This window comes from Bos grunniens, chromosome 8, assembly GCF_055505025.1.
Source record: "Bos grunniens cultivar Pamir isolate PY7600 chromosome 8, Bosgru_T2T1.0, whole genome shotgun sequence".
Classification (NCBI taxonomy): Eukaryota; Metazoa; Chordata; class Mammalia; order Artiodactyla; family Bovidae; genus Bos; species Bos grunniens.
The window spans coordinates 94091892-94112244 of NC_141172.1; the positions used below are offsets into that span (position 1 = coordinate 94091892).

The following is a 20353-nucleotide window of genomic DNA, read 5'->3' on the forward strand; positions in this document are numbered from 1 at the left end:
GATCTACAAAATCAACCCCAGATGATTCAGGAAATGGCAATAGGAACATATATAACAATATTTACTTTAAATGTAAATGGATTAAGTGCTCCAGCCAAAAGACACAGACTGGCTGAATGGATACAAAAGCAAGACTCAGATATATGCTGTCTACATGAAACCCACATCAGACCTCAAAACACATACAGATTGAAAGTGAGACAACGGAAAAATATATTCCATGCAAATGGGAAGCAAAAGAAAGCTGGAATAGCAATCCTCATATCAGATAAATTAGACCTTAAAATAAAGAAGATTACAAGAGATAAGGAAGGACACTACATAATGATCAAGGGATCAATCCAAGAGGAAGACATAACAATTGTAAATATCTATGTACCCAACATAGGAGCACCTCAATACATAACACAAACACTAACATATATATAAGGAGAAATTGACAGTAACACCATAATAGTAGGAGACTTTAACACCCCACTCACACCAATGGACATTTCATCAAAACAGAAAATGAATAAGGAAACACAAGTCTTAAATGATACATTAGATCAGATGGGCCTCATTGATATCTTCAGGACATTGCATCCAAATGCAGAATACACCTTCACTCAAGTGCACATGAAACATTTTCCAGGATAGACCACATCTTGGGTCACAAATAAAACCTCAGTAAATTTAAGAAAATTGAAATCATGCCAAGCATCTTCTCCAACCACAATGCTATGAGACTAGATACCCATTACAAGAAAAAAACTGTAAGAAACAGAAACACATGGAGACTAAACAGCATGTTTCTAAATAACCAACAGCTTTCTGAAGAAATCAAAAGGGAAATAAAAAGATTTCTGGAAACAAATGACGATGAAAACACGACAACTTAAAACCTATGGGATGCAGTGAAAGCAGTTCTAAGAGGGAAGTTTATAGCAATACAATCCTACCTCAAGAAACAAGAAAAACATCAAATAGCCTAACTTTACATCTAATGGCACCCCACTCCAGTACTCTTGCCTGGAAAATCCCATGGATGGAGGAGCCTAGTGGGCTACAGTCCATGGGGTCGTGAAGAGTCAGACATGACTGAGCGACTTCACTTTCACTTTTCACTTTCATGCATTGGAGAAGGAAATGGCAACCCACCCCGGTGTTCTTGCCTGGAGAATCCCAGGGATAGGGGAGCCTGGTGGGCTGCCGTCTATGGGGTCGCACAGAGTCGGATACAACTGACGCGACTTACCAGCAGCACACCTAAAACACCTGGAAAAAGAAGAACGAAAAAACCTCAAAATTAGTAAAAGGAAAGAAATCATAAAGATCTGAGCAGAAATAAATGAAAGAAACAATAGTAAAGATTAGTAAAATTAATTTATTAAAGATTAATAAAATAAAGTTTGGTACTTTGAGAAGATAAACAAAATTGACAAACCTTTAGACAGACTCATTAAGAAAAAAAGAGAGAAGAATCAAACCAACAAAACTAGAAAAAGGAGAGATTACAACAGGCAAAGCAGAAATAAAAAGGATTATAAGAGACTGTTATGAAGAACTATATGGCAATAAAATGGATAACCTGGAAGAAATGGACAGATTCTTAGAAAAGTTCAATCTTCCAAGACTGAACCAAGAAGAAATAGAAATTATGAACAACCCAATTACAAGCACTGAAATTGAAGCTGTGGTAAAAAATCTCCCAAAATACAAAAGCCCAGGACCAGATGGTTTCACAGGAGAATTCAATCAAGCATTTGCTGCTGCTGCTGCTAAGTCGCTTCAGTCATGTCCAACTCTGTGAGACCCCATAGACAGCAGCCAACCAGGCTCCCCCGTCCCTGGGACTCTCCAGGAAAGAACACTGGAGTGGGTTGCCATTTCCTTCTCCAATGCATGAAATTGAAAAGTGAAAGGGCAGTCGCTCCGTTGTGTCCAACTCCCAGCGACCCCATGGACTGCAGCCCACCAGGCTCCCCCATCCAGGGATTTTCCAGGCAAGAGTACTGGAGTGGGGTGCCATTGCCTTCTCTGCAATCAAGCATTTAGAGAAGAGCTAATGGCTATCCTTCTAAAACTCTTTCAAAAAATTGCAGAGGAAGGAACATTTCCAAATTCATTCTACAAGGCCACCATCACCCTGATACCAAAACCAGACAAAGACAAAACAAAAAAAAAGAAAACTATAGGCCAATATCACTGACAAACATAGATGCAAAGATCATCAAGAAAATTTTAGCAAACAGTTCAGCAACACATCTAAAAGCTTATACACCATGATCAAGTTGGGTTTATTCCAGGGATGCAAAGATTCATCAATATATGCAGATCAATCAATGTGATACACCATATTAACAAATTGAAAGATAAAAACCATATGATAATTTCAATAGATGCAGAGAAAGCCTTTGAGAAAATTCAGTACACAATTATGATTAGAACTCTTCAAAAATGGGCATAGAAGTAACATACCTCAACATAGTAAAGGTCATATATGATAAGCATACAGCAAACATTATTCTTAATGGTGAAAAACTGAAAGCATTCCCCCTAAGATCAGGAACAAGACAAGGGTGTCCACTTTCACCACTATTATTCAACATAGTTCCGGAAGTCCTAGCTACAGCAATCAGAGGAGAAAAAGAAATAAAAGGAATTCAGATCAGAAAAGAAGTAAAGCTCTCACTGTTTGCATATGACATGATACTGTACATGCTGCTGCTGCTGCTGCTGCTGCTGCTAAGTCGCTTCAGTTGTGTCCGACTCTGTGCGACCCCATAGACGGCAGCCCACCAGGCTCTTCCCTCCCTGGGATTCTCCAGGCAAGAACACTGGAGTGGTTGCCATTTCCTTCTCCAATGCATGAAAGTGAAAAGTGAAAGGGAAGTCGCTCAGTCATGCCTGACTCTTAGCAACCCCATGGACTGCAGCCTACCAGGTTCCTCCGTCCATGGGATTTTCCAGGCAAGAGTACTGGAGTGGGGTGCCATTGCCTTCTCCGGATACTGTACATAGAAAACCATAAAGATAGTGTCAGAAAATTACTAAAGCTAATCAGTGAATTTAGCAAAGTTGCAGGACACAAAATCAATACACAGAAATCACTTGCATTTCTATGTACTAACAATGAAAAATCAGAAAGAGAAATCAAGGAATCAATCCCATTCACCACTGCAACATAAAGAACTAAATATCTAGGAATAAACTTACCTAAAGAGACAAAAGAACTATACACAGAAAATTACAAGACACTGATGAACGAAATCAAAGATGACATAAATAGATGAAGAGATATTCCATATTCCCAGGCAGGAAGAATCAATATTGTGAAAATGAATACACTCCCAAATGCAATCTACAGATTCAATGCAATCACTATCAAATTAACAATGGCAGTTTTCACAGAACATTTTTCACAGACCAAAGAATTTCACAATTCATATGGAAACCAAAAAGACCCCGAATATCCAAAGATCTTAAGAAAGAAGAATGGAGCTGGAGGAATCAACCTTCCTGACTTCAAATTATACTACAAAGCTGCAGTCATCAAGACAGTATGGTATTAGCACAAAAACAGAAATATAGACACCGAAACAAGATAGAAAGCCCAGAATAAACCCATGCACCTTTGGGCATCTTATTTTTTACAAAGGAGGCAAGAATACGCAATGGGGCAAAGACGGCCTCTTCAATAAATGGTGCTGGGAAAACTGGACAGCTATGTGTAAAAGAATGAAATTAGAACACTTCCTAACACCATACACAAGATAAACTCAAAATGGATTAAAGACCTAGGTGTAAGACCAGAAGCTATAAAATTCTTAGAGGAAAACAAAGGCAGAACACTCAATGACATAAATCAAAGCAAGATCCTCTATGATCCACCCCCTAGAGTGGTGGTGGTTTAGTCACTAAGTCATGTCTAACTCTAGAGATCCCATGGACTGTAGCCTGCCAGGCTCCTCTGTCCATGGGATTCTCCAGGTAAGAATACTGGACTGGTGTGCCACTTCCTTCTCCAAGGGATCTTCCCGACCTAGCAATCGAAGCCAGGTCTCCTGCATTGCAGGAAGATGATTTACCAACTGAGTTATGAGTGAAACCCCCTCTTAGAGTAATGGAAATAAAAACAAAAATAAACAAATGGGACCTGATTAAACGTAAAAGCTTTTGCACAGCAAAGGAAACTATAAGAAAGGTCAAAAGACAATCCTCACAATGGGAGAAAATAATAGCTAACGAAACAACTGACAAAGGATTAATTTCCAAAATATACAAGCGGCTCATACAACTCAATACCAGAAAAACAAACAACACAATCAAAAAGTGGGAAAAATACCTAAACAGACATTTCTTCAAAGACCAACAGATGACTAACAAACACATGATAAGATGCTCAACATTGCTCATTATCAGAGAAATGCAAATCAAAACTACAATAAGGTTATCACCTCACATGGATCAGAATGGCCATCAACAAAAAGTCTACAAACAATAAATGCTGGAGGGGGTGTGGAGAAAAGGGAACACTCTTGCACTGTTGTCGGAATGTAAATTGATACAGCCACTATGGAAGTCGGTATAGAGATTCCTTTAAAAACTAGTAATAAAACCACCATATGACCCAGAACACCCACTCCTAGGCATATACTCTGAGGAAATCAATTGAAAGAGACACATGTATCCCATTGTTCATTGCAGCACTATTTACAATAGCTAGAACATCGAAGCAACCTAGATGCCCATTGACAGGTGAATGGATAAAGAAGTTGTGGTTGCATATACACAATGGAATATTCAGTTCAATTCAGTTCAGTTGCTCAGTCATGTCCGACTCTTTGCGACCCCATGAATCGCAGCACGCTAGGCCTCCTTGTCCATCACCAACTCCAGGAGTTCACTCAGACTCACGTCCATCGAGTCGGTGATGCCATCCAGCCATCTCATGCTCTGTCGTCCCCTTCTCCTCCTGCCCCCAATCCCTCCCAGCATCAGAGTCTTTTCCAATGAGTCAACTCTTCACATGAGGTGGCCAAAGTACTGGAGTTTCAGCTTTAGCATCATTCCGTCCAAAGAAATCCCAGGGCTGACCTCCTTCAGAATGGACTGGTTGGATCTCCTTGCAGTCCAAGGGACTCTCAAGAGTCTTCTCCTCAGCCATAAAAAGGAAATCATTTGAGTCATATCTAATGAGGTGGATGAACCTAGAACCTATTATACAGAGTGAAGTGAGTCAGAGAGAGAAATATAAATACAGAATCTATAAAAATGTTACTGAAGAATTTATTTACAAGGCAGCAGTGGAGAAACAGACATAAAGAATAGACTTATGGACATGGGAGAGGGAGGAGAAGGTGAGATGTATGGAAAGAGTAACATGGAAATTTATATTACCATATGTAAAATAGATAGCCAACAGGAATTTGCTGTATTGCTCAGGAAACTCAAACAGGGGCTCTGTGTCAGACTGGAGGGGTGGGATGGCAAGGGAGATGGGACGGAGGTTCAAAAGGGAGGGCATATATGTATATCTATGGCTGTTTCATGTTGATGTCTGACAGAAAACAGCAAAATTCTGTAAAGCAATTATCTTTCAATCAAAAATAAATAATTTTTTAAGTAGGGTTAAGTAATCTGTGAAGAAGGCTGAGCGCCGAAGAATTGATGCTTTTGAACTATGGTGTTGGAGAAGATTCTTGAGAATCCCTTGGACTACAAAGAGATCCAACCAGTCCATCCTAAAGAAGATCAGTCCTGGGTGTTCATTGGAAGGACTGATGCTAAAGCTGAAACTCCAATCCTTTGGCCACCTCATGCGAAGAGTTGACTCACTGGAAAAGACTCTGTTGCTGGGAGGGATTGGGGGCAGGAGGAGAAGGGGACGACAGAGGATGAGATGGTTGGATGGCATCACCGACTCGATGGACATGAGTTTGAGTAAACTCCGGGAGTTGTGATGGACAGGGAAGCCTGGTGTGCTGCGATTCATGGGGTCGCAAAGAGTTGGACACGACTGAGCGACTGAACTGAACTGAAGTAATCTAAGAAATGTAAGTAAACTTAGGAGGACAAAACAAAATAATATATTTAAAATTATCTTTCCCAGAAAATCCAAAACAAATATTTTCAGTACTCTTTATCTGAAATATTTTTGATATATGTTTGCTTATTATCAATATTTTTTACCTAGAGACCTCATCTGCCCCAGCATACATTTGAACCACATATTTCAATTTCTGGTTTCCTGACAATGTTGCTCCCTTTTCTTATCACATACTGTGCTGCAGTGTGGTTACCCATTATTTCATGTTTTTTCTCATGTAAGGACAATAATACACACAATTACCTCTACACTATTACATTTCTCCTTCTCTGGTGAAATCTTAGCAACAATAGAAGACACAGGTCAAATCTTACATCCCCTGTAAAGCCTTCCAAGATTCCCTCGAGTTAATTACTCCCTCCTCTATGCTACCCTGACCCTTACCTACTCCAGCAATTTTTCTTTTATGCTATAACCACTTATTAGCTTCTGAAATCTTCCCAATGGCATACTATCATCCACTATTCTCTGTAAAAAGTCCAGTGCCAAGTTAATTAAAAATAGTAGGCCATCATTAACCACTGAATTAGTTGAAATGAAAAAAAACAGTATAAATATAAATCCAAGTATCTAAAATATTGCACAATAAGAAAAATTTATATATTATTTAATCCCCCAAACCACAATTCCAAATATTTTTGTAAAATATAACATAATCTTTATATGTAGGGAACATAAAACAAAGGAAGATAAACAACTGAGTAGAATATGCTGAAGAAGTTAAAAATTTTCCCTTTGATTGACTAATGAGTTATAATACATGGTGGTGTTTCTTAAGATCCCATTGACCCTCTTATTTTATATTTCCACTCTAATTCTGCACTATAAACTCAGGTTTTACTTTTAAGAACAAATTTTAAGTTAATTCCACATATTTGCCGGTGATAAGTATGTTGTCAAAAGTCTATGGAAGATAAAGAGTTTTTGTTGTTTTATTTTGCCATGAAAGAAATTTAGTTTGCAGCACAAATGGAAAGATTCCCCTGATTCAAAATAAAAATTAAGAATCAAAATTGTAATACTCCTTCAGAGAAATGGAAGTAAGACTAAGAGACAACCTTTTTTTTTCTTTTTAAGAATTTCTCACAATTCTTCTTGTCTTCCTGAAATATTTGCTCATATTTAGCTTATTCCTGAAATATATTCTAAAAGTAATGTAGGGAATATAAGCTCAAGTCTTGGCCACCATATATGACCTGTGTGATCTTTATTTGAGCCTGAGTTTTCTCATCTATCTTACAACATTATCTGGTGATAATCCTTAAGAGTAGGGAAAATGTCATATCTATAATGAATCCCTAGTCCACACAAGGCACATCCACAGTGTTGAATAAATTAAAGAAGAAATCAACTCCAAGTCAGCACTTACATTATCTATCATTATTAATTAATGAAACAAATTTTAAAAGGTGGTGTATCAACCTAGAGGGGTGGGATGGGAAGGAGATGGGAGGGAGGTTCAAAAGGGAGGGGATGTATGTATACCTATGGTTGATTCATGTTGAGGTTTGACAGAAAACAACAAAATTCTGTAAAATAATTATCCTTCAATTAAAAAAAAAATAAATTTTTTTAAAAGATGGTGTATACAAGACATGTAGCACACCACAAAGATGTCTTATAAATTAATTAAATTATACTGCCTCTTCTACCTACTGCCTTCCTTATTTCCTCTCTGGTTTTTGAATATAAAAAAGTTAAGCAATGATTCATGGGTGTCTGTACCTGAATGAGGCAGTGAGAGACAATCATATGCTGCACTTTTCATTGTTATTACTTAATTAAAAGAAACTTTAAGATAGTATAAATGAGCTTACTATTATTTTTTTTACCTAGTACATTTTATGTACATACCTATTATCTATTGTTTTCTGAGTTTTGGACAATAAGGTAGTTAATCATGAATTCCTAAGTGGTTCCATTTGAGTAAAGTGCAAATCAGAGGAAGCACTAGTAGGAAGTGACTAAAGAGGAGGAGTTGACCAAAGAAAGTAAACTCGGGAGTTCAGCCTTCATTTTACCTGATTAAGGAAGGAATAGATGATGGGGAGACTTGAGGTGGAAAGAGACTAACAAGCCAGACAGAATAAATAGAGAAATACAAAAATGTAATGAGGCCCTCCTATGAGCCATATGCTTTCAAATAATGCCTCATTTGACCCTTAATAAGACAATAATACATTCAAATTTCACTATTAAGTTACATTTAACCCTTATGGTATGCTCAAATCTGGCCTCAGGAGAATTTCAAAATCCTTATTCATTGTAGCATATTCTCCATTCCAAATATCAGCATTACTTTGTTTTTGACGTATACTAGGAAATGACATAAGTATGATTAGTTAATGAATTAAGAAGAGGGCAATCTCATAAAAAGGAAGAGGTGTAAACCTTCTTAGTCATAAAATATGTGGCGGGAGCTTCTAATTTTTCTATTGTTTTCACTGTGACTGAAAGAGTTCCTATAGAACTCAAGATTCTCAGAGATGACAACTATAAACTTTGTATAAAGTATCAAAAAAATTACTCAGAAGAAGTAATGTTTTTATGTGAGTTTCACATTTCAGGCTATTGGCTGAACTAGGCATTGTATGGAATGGGAAAAACTCTGATATTAAACTAGCACTTTCTCTGGACAAGCCAGTCGTGTTCTGGGAAAACACAGCCACTCTAACTTAAGAAAAGAATTCCAGAAAGGAGATACAGAAAAGGCATCATGTTCTGCGTTAAAATCTTAACCAGGTTCTTTGATTGACTCCTATGCACAACTCAGCTAAAGATAAAAAATGTACATTTAACTAAAATATGAACAGTTGACAAAAAGACCACATTTACAGTTTGATTCAAACCAGTTCATCACAAAACCAGCACATAGGAATTTATTGTAATTCAGAGTCTCCAAATATCACATTGTCCCAGAAACAATCCAAAATTACTTATCATATAAAGAATCTGAAATAGATGACACACTCTCAAGATAATAGGCAGTCAGTAGAAGCCAAAACTCTGAGATAGCCCAAATGTTGAAATTATAAGAAAGGATGATAACTAGTATAACTATTTAGATAAAGTAAAGGAAAAAATATTCACAAAGAAGAAAAAAATACTAAATTTCAGTGGAGAAATAACTACAGAAAGAACCAAATGGAAGTCTATAACTGGAAAGTATTACTATAATATCAGAAATTTAAAATTCATGGAATGGGTTTAACAAAAGAATAGAGATGATCCAACTGAGCTATCAGGGAAGCCCAAATAGAAGTGATAAAGAATCCAAAACCTGGAATAATATCAACATCATGGCACCATGAATCATTCTCTTTTCTCTCTCCTTCAGTCAGTTCAGTCACTCATTTGTGTCCAACTTTCTGCAACCCCATGGACTGCAACATGCCAGGCTTCCCTGTCCATCACTAACACCCAGAGCTTGCTCAAACTCATGTCCATCGAGTCAGTGACACCATCCAACCATTTCATCCTCTGTCGTCCCCTTCTCCTCCTGCCCTCAATCTTTCCCAACATCAGGCTCTTTTCAAATGAGTCAGTTCTTCGCATCAGGTGGCCAAACTATTGGAGTTTCAGATTCAGCATCAGTCCTTCCAATGAATATTCAGGACTGATTTCCTTTAGGAAATGGGGTCGCAAAGAGTTGGACATGACTGAGCGACTTCACTCACCCACTCATTCAGCTTTCTTTATGGTCCAGCTCTCACATCTATACATGAGTACTGGAAAAACCATAGCTTTGATTATACAGACCTTTGTCAGAAAGGTAATGTCTTTGTTTTTTAATATGCTGTCTAGGTTTGTCAACTATTATCATCCCATATATGGGCTTCTGAGGTAACTGAGATGGTAAAGAATCTGTCTGCAATGCAGGAGACCCAGGTTTGATCCCTGGGTGGGGAGGATACCCTGGGGAAGGGAATGGCAACCCACTCCAGTATTCTTGCCTGGAGAATTCCATGGATAGAGGAGCCTGGAGGGCTACAGTCCACAGGGTCACAAAGAGTTGGACACAACTGAAGAAACATAGCAGCAGCAGCAGTATTGTCATATATATATATATATATATATAATACATGCAATATACAAGATCTATGATAAAATATAAAGAGTGCCAACCTAGGCATAATATGTTCCAGAAGGAGAACAGAGAAAGAAGATGATTGAAAATGTATATAAAGAAATTATGGCTGAAAACTTACCAAATCTGAAAAAGGGTTAGATGAAGGAATCACAGAGGGTCCCAAACAAGATGAAATCAAACAAACTCACATCAAGACATATCATAACTAATTAAAATGGCAAAAATTAAAGAGAGGATTCTAAAGGTATCAAGAGATAAACAGTCAGTTACAAGAGAACCTCCATAAGGCTATCAGTTGATTTATCTGCAGAAACTTTTCAGGCAGAAAGGGAGCGGCATGAAATATTCAAAATCCTGGAAGGAAAAAAACCTGAAACCCAGGATATTCTCCTCAGCAACATTATCATTAAGACTAGGAGGAAAAATAAAGGATTTCTCAGGCAAGCAAAACTTAAAAGATTACAGCAATACTAAACCTAACCTAAAAGAAATACTGAAAGGTCCTCTCCAGACAGCAAAGAAGCAAGAGTCTATAGGGAGAGGAAAAATCACAATAGAAAAGGCAAATATACAAAAGGACTGAATCTCACTCTAAGCCAGTACATAGATTTAAAAAAACAAACAAACAAAAATTTGTAAAAGCAATTATAGCTACAATAAATAGATAAACATGAACATGTAAAGTAGGAAAGGAAAATCACAAAATTTGGGGGAGGGAAGTAAAAAAAACATAGATCTTTTAGAATGCATTTTAATTTATATGACTATTAGTCTGAAGCATGTAGGTATTATTGTGGGTTAACATTCTTGAAAACTAGGGTAACCAGAAATCAGAAACGTACAATAGATTCACACACACTCAAAAAAAAAAAAAAAGTAACTCAAGCACAAAAATCAAAGAAAACCATCAAATCAAAAAAGAAAAAGAAGAAAAAATAAACAAAAATGAACTACAAAATCAACTGGAAAACAGGGTTAAAATGGCAATAAGTACATATCTATCAATAATTACTTTCAATGGCACTGGACTAACTGCTCTAATCAAAACATATAGGGTGAAATGTAGAATGATGGCACTGATGAACAAATTTACAGGGCAGCAAAGGAGATGCAGACATAAAGAACAGACTTTGGGACACAGTAGGGGAAAGAAGGAGGGATAGGATTTGAGATAGTAGCACTGAAACATATACATTACTGTCTGTAAAACAGATAGTGGGAATTTGCTGTATGATGCAGGGAAATCAAATCTAGTGCTCTGTGACAACCTAGAGGGGAGGTATGGGATGGAAGGTGGGAGGGATGTTCATGTTGATGTAGGGCAGAAACCAACACAATATTGAAATTATCCTCCAATTTTAAAAAAAATTTTAAAGAGACAAACAAACAAAAAAGACACAATAGACCAGATAGACTTAATCATCACCTACAGGACACTACATTCAAAAAAATTAAAAAATACACATTCTTTTCAAGTGTGCATGAACCACATACAAAAATAAGTCTCTACAAATTTAAGAGGACAGAAATTATTTCAAGTGTCTTTTCCAACCCTAGCATTATGAAACTAGGAAATCAAACAGAAAGAAAAATAGGAAAAAACAAATAAATGGAGACTAAACAACATGATACTAAAAAACCAATGGGTCCACAAAGAAGAAATCAGATATAAATGACAATGAATAACTACCTTACAAAATTGATGGGATGCAAAATTAGTTCTAATAGGGAAGTTCATAGTGATACAGGATCTGGTTTTGAGACCTGATCTGCTATTGAGAAACTAATGAATAAAATAATCATATTTCCCATTTGTCTAGTATCTTAAAGTTTTCAAACATTTTCATATAAAGGATTGCATTCTATACTCACCTCACATTGACCAACTGATCTTTTCAAGTTGGATTTTAATAACTGTAGAACCCAGAGAATGTGTGATTTCAGAGATGGTCTAACACTATACTATTTGACTCCAGGTTTCCTTAAAATGTTCTTTATATTTTCATATATGAATATATTTGTAAACACAAATGAACAAGATAGAATAATGTAAATACTGAACAGTTGAGGGGGAAATACTACAGAGCATAGTGTTAGTGACAAAAAAATGTACAGTAAGTACTTAGTGAAGTTTAAAACCAAAAAAGGAACAGAAATATAAGGAAAGAATGAGGAAAGAAATTCGCATTCAGGAGTCAAATTGGTTCTTTTATATCAGAGCTAATTCTGGTAAAGTCTGGAAGATTTTCTAAACCTGTGGAATGTTCCCATTCATGCTACCTTCTTTTTCTTCTCTGTTGCCTCTATTAATTAAAGTAAAACTTTAAAGGAAAGAATGAATCATGAGTTATTTGAGAAACCTTGTTCCATAACCAATCAGGATGGGAATAAAAACTGCAAGGGTGGATCTCAGTACTCTGAAGCCTACAGGAAGGAAAACAAGGTAAGGGCAAGTGGCTGGTCAAGAAATGTGAAAGTGACCAAGGAATTTATCAGCAGGAGGTGTACCACTTCAACCTCTGCAGTTCCAAAATGACCCCTCTAAAACACCAATCCAAAAGTATCCAGTTCTTTCTTACAGCTCTTACTGGATGCTATAGTATACCATAGTAGTTTTAAAACTTTTCCCAGAAACTTTTATTTTTGCCAAATAAAATATGAAGAAACACAGAACATATGAAACAAAGGCAGAGCCAGCTAGAGGGTGAGGGGGTATCAGAGATCTGACTTCTTGGAATGTCCTATTCTACCCTCACTCCTTCAGTGCAATACAGATCCAACATACTATGAATGCATTTCCTTTGAATGCAAACAAAGGAACCCGTTTAGAAACTAGTGGAGAAGGAAAATATTTAATATTAAATATTCTTCATATTTTGTTCAAGTCAGTCTATATTCCACAAGATTGTGACCCCTTGGTGATGTTTTGGTTTTCATTTCCATGTTGTTTATATTTATATTTATGTGTGTATATATATATTTATGTGTGTGTATGTGTGTATATATATGTATTGCTAACAGGTAGCATAATGCCTGAAACAAAGTAGATACTCAGTAAACACTGGTTGATTGAATAATTGAATTAAGGAAGAGATGACTCAATGAATGAATGGAAAGCTCATATTTTACAGGAAATTCATGTAACAGTAAAAATACCTAATCTGTGACACTTTAAATCCATTATTACAAAGTTCCCAGAGAACTGTACAACCAAGTTCTTCAGAGACTAAGTAATTTTTATGTCACTTAACAGTAATTATAATTTTCACTCAAAGTCACACTGCTCATCTGTTGAAACAAAAATAGATCAAATTTCCTCATCAGTTGGGATGTATGCACAAAGCCTCACATTCCTTCAGACAACTCTGTACAGAAGTATGCTTGCCAGATTGCAGGCAAGAGAATATCAGCTCTAGGAAAAATAGCATCATTTTTCTACTCTTTCCTATGAAACTCCAGTACTTTGGCCACCTCATGCGAAGAGTTGACTCATTGGAAAATACTCTGATGCTGGGAGGGATTGTGGGCAGGAGGAGAAGGGGACTACAGAGGATGAGATGGCTGGATGGCATCACTGACTCAATGGATGTGAGTCTCAGTGAACTCCGGGAGTTGGTGATGGACAGGGAGGCCTGGTGTGCTGCAATTCATGGGGTCGCAAAGAGTCGGACACGACTGAGCGACTGATCTGATCTGATCTGATGATATACACACAGCCAGGTATCTAACACCCAAAAGTGGACATCCCTCTCTAAATTCAAACACTACCCCATTATGAATTGCTGGGAGCCAGCATGAGGAACTCCACCCGTGGCAAAAGTCATGAGGAAGGAGGCTCGGCATACGCAAAGGTGGGATTGAGCCTCGGGAGTCCCCCCGGAAATTCTCGAGCATCTACCCACAAAACCAGAGTCTGCCTACTTTCTGATTTGTGCTCTCACCTACACCTTTGACTTTATGGAGGGCTGTCCCCCACTACCTCTCTCTGAAAAAAGGAGTTAACTTACAGCTCCAGTTAATAAAGTTCCTTGGTGTGATAGTGTTTCAACCTACAAACTCCTTTGGAAGTCCTCTAGCCTGCATGAATAGGTTTTTCCAGCCACATGTGATTGCTCAGAGCCTCCCAACTGTGAGGGGCATGAGATGTTCTAAACTGTCTAAATACAGATTCCTTTGAGCAGTTAAAAGATTGATTAGAAATTGGATTGGTGAAGGGTTTTTCACTTCTTGGGCCAATGTTTGCTGCTAAGTCTCCATATCCCTTACCTGCTGTGTCCCTGGCAGTGTATTGATTAATATAATTGGTGTAAGTAGTAGCTTTAATGTTTGTAACCTTGGACCCTTGAGTTAATTCTTTCTCTTGTTATAGCCCACCACACCTTTGCCCTGTAGGAATGCAACTTTATCTAATGCTTTTGGAGGGTGGCGCCTGACTAATCACCTTTAGAGAAAAATAAGTTTTCTGAAGAAAGGGTCTTAAAAGTTAACAGGCCTCCGGGCCAGAAGATGATGCAAATCACCTAAACTTTTGCATATGATAAGTTTGCAGGAAGAAACATACTGCCTGGCTTACTGCATGACTCTACCCCTTCCCCCATTATCCTCTATGCATAACTTAAGGTATAAAAACTACTTTGGAAAATAAAGTGCGGGCCTTGTTCACTGAAACTTGGTCTCCCCATGTCGTTCTTTCTCTCACTTTCTGGCTGAATTATTCAGCCTCTTTTCTCCACTGAATTTTCTCACTGAGCTATCCTTATTCTATTACTCTTTATATCCTTAATTAACATTTAATTAAGCAATTGTTTCCTGATCCTCGCTGACGCCGTCCCCGCTTCAAATTCCCTGGATCCACCGGGGCTGGACCCTGGCAATGAATCATTTAGTGCTGAATTTATGTAGCACTCTGACCCTTAAAAGGCACTTTGTACTTTACCTTCCTAGGAAAGTTTTGAAACTAGAAAATTGATGCACATAGAAGATAAGCGGTTAAACTAGTTAAATGCTACTTCTGTTTACATAAGATTATAGAACTCATCATTCTAGAGTTAAACTAATTGTGGTTTGGATGAGAATCTTTTCTACCCATAGATTTCTTTCCCTTTTCTCTTTAAGAGAGTCATGAAGAACGTGGGCCTTAGATTTCTCTCACATTTAGACCCTAGGAACAGAAAAATGAGAATTTCAAGAATTAATGGTGCTACCAATCCTTACATTTATTTTGGAACTTACAGGTGAGAACTAGTCCTGCATTCAGAGTAAATGAATTTTTTAAAGCAACATTCACTTTCCCCCTGAGAAGCATTTCTGACAGAGTATATTCTTCACAGCTGCCTTCACATCTTTGTTCCTTAAACTGTAGATAAGGGGATTGAGCATAGGTGTCACGACTCCATAGAAGAGAGAGATGATTTTGTCTGTGACTTGGACTTTGTCTGCACCAGAGGAATCTTTAGCCTTGGGCTTTGCATACATGAAGAGGATGGTTCCATAGAATATAATTACCACTGTTAAGTGGGCAGAGCAGGTGGAGAAGGCTTTGTGCCTTCCCTCTGAAGAAGGAATCCTCAGGATGGTAGAGAGAATGAAAACATAGGAAATGAAAATAAAAAGTACTGGGACCACAAGAAAAATCATGTTAGCAACAACCATGCTAATAACATTTATGGAGATATCAGCACAGGCCAATTTTAAGACAGCCAAGATTTCACAAGTAAAATGATTAATGACATTATCCCCACAGAAAGGAAGCTGCATTGCAAGAGAGGTTTGCAACATAGAATTGACACCCCCTGCAATCCAGGACCCTGCAGCCATAGGCACATACGAATTCTTGCTCATAATGATGGGGTATCTCAAAGGGTTGCAGATGGCCACATAGCGGTCAAATGCCATCATGCTTAGAAGGACACACTCCGTGGCTCCCATAGCAAAAGAGAGAAACATTTGTACTTCACATCCAGAGAAGGAAATGGTCTTCTTTGTAGTTAAGAAGCTGCTAAGAAATAAGGGGATAGAAGAACTGGTGTAGCAAATATCCAAGAATGATAAGTTACTGAGGAAAAAGTACATGGGGGTATGCAGGTGAGAGTCACAGACACTTACAATGATGATGACACCATTTCCCAGCAGGATCACCAGGTACATAAATAACACCAGTACGAAATAAATGGCTTCAAGCTCTGGGTAGCCAGAAAGCCCCAGCAGGACAAATTCTGTAACAGAAGACTGATTGGTCTTTCCCATATTAATGGTCTTTCCATTAACTAATGATCTTTCTCATTTTCTTTCAACAAAAGAAATTTTGCAGCAGTTGGAATACATGTGGATCTGTTACCGCAGTGTTTGTAAGAGCTGTTTGCATCCTTAAGTGGTTTCCCTTATGGGTAATGTGGACCTATAATTGGATACACAGATAGCATAAGAATATGCTAAAATCCTCTAAGCTAAAATCAGTTAGACTTTCAGAACTCATGAAGAAGGCTTAAATTCAAAGAAAAGAAAATATGTCCTTTTTAGAAGAAATTCCGAATACAGCTGGGTTAGAATTATGTCTCACATTATGAGTTTGAAATTATTTTGAATGCAATGTCACCATAACATTTTGATCAAACATTCCAGAATACAACTAATGTTTTCCATAACAAAAATAATTGTTTTACAGCTACTAAAATCAAATGGTATGTGTAATCCTGCATCAACAGTAATATAACCTCAGTTGCAAATAGATTGCAACTAGAAAAACAAACTAAAAAGCTACATCTTTAGCAAAAGGATGTTTGGTAATTGCTAATTTGAGGAGAAATGTATACCTATAATATCCTAAAATATTAATTAAGGCATTAGTAATACTTATAAAAGAAAATATTTTATATACAATTATTCTTCTTAGTCTCTTTTGGTACAAATTGGGAAATCTAAGTAACTCTATTTTCCTGCCAGATAAAGAATAACAAGTTGATCTCAGAAAACTTTAGTGCACCAGTCATAATCTCCAGTCAAAACAAAATATATATATATATGAACTGAAAGATTTAAGGGACAGGGAATTTACTCTTTTACCTCCACGTTTGAGAAAATATAGATTAGCTTCTCCCTCCACAGAAATCTAGCAGCTTAACTTCTGCTCTAAGAGCTGCTCTGCTGATGATCCTCTCACTGCATATTCAGAAAACCTATAATAAAGAGAGGTGAGTCATTCTAAAATATTCTTAAACATTAGCAATATGTTATAATTACTTGTATCAGTATTTTTATATTAAAACAGAAACAGAAGTTGACTTACTTTTTTATGAGATTGCTAGTCTCATAAATTCCAACCCAGTAAATTCAGTAAAATTCAGTAAAACAACTAAAAGAAGAACTATTTGTTTATCTTTTTTTTTCATTAATATAAAGTAGCTGTCATTTCTACATTGTGGGGAAAAAAAGGCAACTAACCACTAGCAAAACAGAACTGACTTTCAGTAAAATGAAAGCTAGAGCTTTTTACAGTCATTTATTTCACTAGTAAAGCATCAGCCAATGGAGTACCAAAACAACTTAAGATCTTTGCTGCTTTGAGGATGTTTTTAATCCCAAAAGCAATTTAAAGTTCACAGTCTGGTTTGAGTAGAATTTAGAAAATTTCTAGTACTTTGGGGATGAAGTCCCTTAGAAGCAATTAAAACAAAGTTGCTAATATGTAATATGTAACTCACAAAACAAATCTGATTCTACACCCTTTGGGAAGTACAAATTTAGAATTGTTAGCCAGGTAAAATCATTGACATGAAAATTAGAATTGACTATATCTGATGGAAAGACATGGTAGTAATCTGTGACACTTAGGTCAAAATTGAACTTACTCTCTGGATACAAAGAAGATGGTAAGACACTGGAATGAAATAAGTTATATATAGTGATGAGTGTTCTTGTATCTAAAACTACAGCATTTTTAGATCCACCTCATTAGAACTGCTTCAAATGTATTCTTTTTAATGGCTGAGTAATACTCCATTGTGTATATGTACCACTGCTTTCTTATCCATTCATCTGCTGATGGACATCTAGGTTGCTTCCATGTCCTGGCTATTATAAACAGTGCTGCAATGAACATTGGGGTACACGTGTCTCTTTCCCTTCTGGTTTCCTCAGTGTGTATGCCCAGCAGTGGGATTGCTGGATCATAAGGCAGTTCTATTTCCAGTTTTTTAAGGAATCTCCACACTGTTCTCCATAGTGGCTGTACTAGTTTGCATTCCCACTGGAGCCTATTATACAGAGTGAAGTAAGCCAGAAGGAAAAACACCAATACAGTACACTAATGCATATATATGGAATTTAGAAATATGGTACCAATAACCCTGTGTACGAGACAGCAAAAGAGACACTGATGTATAGAACAGTCTTATGGACTCTGTGGGAGAGGGAGAGGGTGGGAAGATTTGGGAGAATAGCATTGAAACATGTAAAATATCATGTATGAAACGAGATGCCTGTCCAGGTTCAATGCACGATACTGGATGCTTGGGGCTAGAGCACTGGGACGACCCAGAGGGATGGTATGGGGAGGGAGGAGGGAGGAGGTTCAGGATGGGGAACACATGTATACCTGTGGCGGATTCATTTTGATATTTGGCAAAACTAATACAATTATGTAAAGTTTAACAATAAAATAAAATTAAAAAATAAATAAATAAAACTACAGCATTTTTAGAAACTGAAGTTCCAACAGGACATGCTACCTGTTGTGTGTGCAGAAGGTAAGAATATTATACAAAAAATAAGTAGGAAGTAGTGGGGAAGAGTCGTAAAGATTCATTTCAGAAAAAGAAAGAAAAACGGAAATCATCAGTTCAGCTCAGCCGCTCAGTAGTGTACGACAGTTTGCGACCCCATGGACTGCAGCACGCCAGGCCTCCCTGTCTATCACCAACTCCCAGAATTTACTCAAACTTACATCCATTGATTTGGTGAAGCCATCCAGGCATCTCATCCTCTGTCGTCCTCTTCTCCTCCCACCTTCAATCTTTCCCAGCATCAGGGTCTTTTCAAATGAGTCAGTTCTTCACATCAGGTGGCCAAAGTATTGAAGTTTCAGCTTCAGCATCAATCCTTCCAAAGAATATTCAGGACTGATTCCCTTAGGATGGACTGGTTGGATCTCCTTGCAGTCCAAGGGACTCTCAAGAGTCTTCTCCAACACCACAGTGCAAAAACATCAATTCTTTCGTGTTCAGCTTTTCTTATGGTCCAGTTCTCACATCCATACATGACTACTGGACAAACCATAGCTTTGACTAGAGAGACCTTTGTCAGCAAGGTAATGTCTCTGCTTTTTAATAAGCTGTCTATGTTGGTCATAACTTCTCTTCCAAGGAGCAAACGTCTTTTAATTTCATGGCTGCAGTCACCATCTGCAGATATTTTGGAGCCCCCCAAAATAAAGTAGGTCACTGTTTCCCCACCTATTTGCCATGAAGTAAGTGATGGGACCAGATGTCATGATCTTAGTTTTCTGAATGTTGAGTTTTAAGCCAACTTTTTCACTCTTCTCTTTCACTTTCATCAAGAGGCTCTTTAGATTCCTTCACTTTCTGCCATAAGGGTGGTGTCATCTGCATATCTGAGGTTATTGATATTCCTCCCGGCAATCTTGATTCCAGCTTGGGCTTCATCCAGCCCAGCATTTCTCATGATGTACTCTGCATATAAGTTAAATAAGCAGGGTGATAATATACAGCCTTGATGTACTCCTTTTCCGATTGGAAACAGTCTGTTGTTCCATGTCCAGTTGTAACTGTTCCTTCCTGACCTGCATACAGGTTTCTCAAGAGGCAGGTCAGGTGGTCTGGTATTCCCATCTCTTTCAGAATTTTCCACAGTTTGTTGTGATCTACACAGTCAAAGGCTTTGGCATAGTCAATAAAGCAGAAATAGATGTTTTTCTGGAACTCTCTTGCTTTTTCAATGATCCAGCGGATGTTGGCAATTTGATCTCTGGTTCCTCTGCATTTTCTAAATCCAGCTTGAATATCTGGAAGTTCACGATTCACATATTGTTGAAGCCTGGCTTGGAGAATTTTGAACATTACTTTACTAGCATGTGAGATGAGTGCAATTGTGCGATACTTTGAGCATTCAAAACTGATTTCCTTTACGATGGACTGGCTGGATCTCCTTGCAGTCCA

The 20353-nt window shown here is 37.5% G+C and overlaps 1 protein-coding gene across 1 annotated transcript; it reads right to left on the reverse strand.

The window, feature by feature from the left end:
* Nucleotides 1–14271: 14271 nt before the first annotated feature.
* On the reverse strand, nt 14272–17348 carry LOC147367712 (olfactory receptor 13C7-like). Its single transcript, XM_086414524.1, has one exon. The coding sequence runs from the start codon at nt 16425–16427 to the stop codon at nt 15465–15467; it is 963 nt and encodes a 320-aa protein (XP_086270650.1). The 5' UTR covers nt 16428–17348; the 3' UTR covers nt 14272–15464.
* Nucleotides 17349–20353: the final 3005 nt, after the last annotated feature.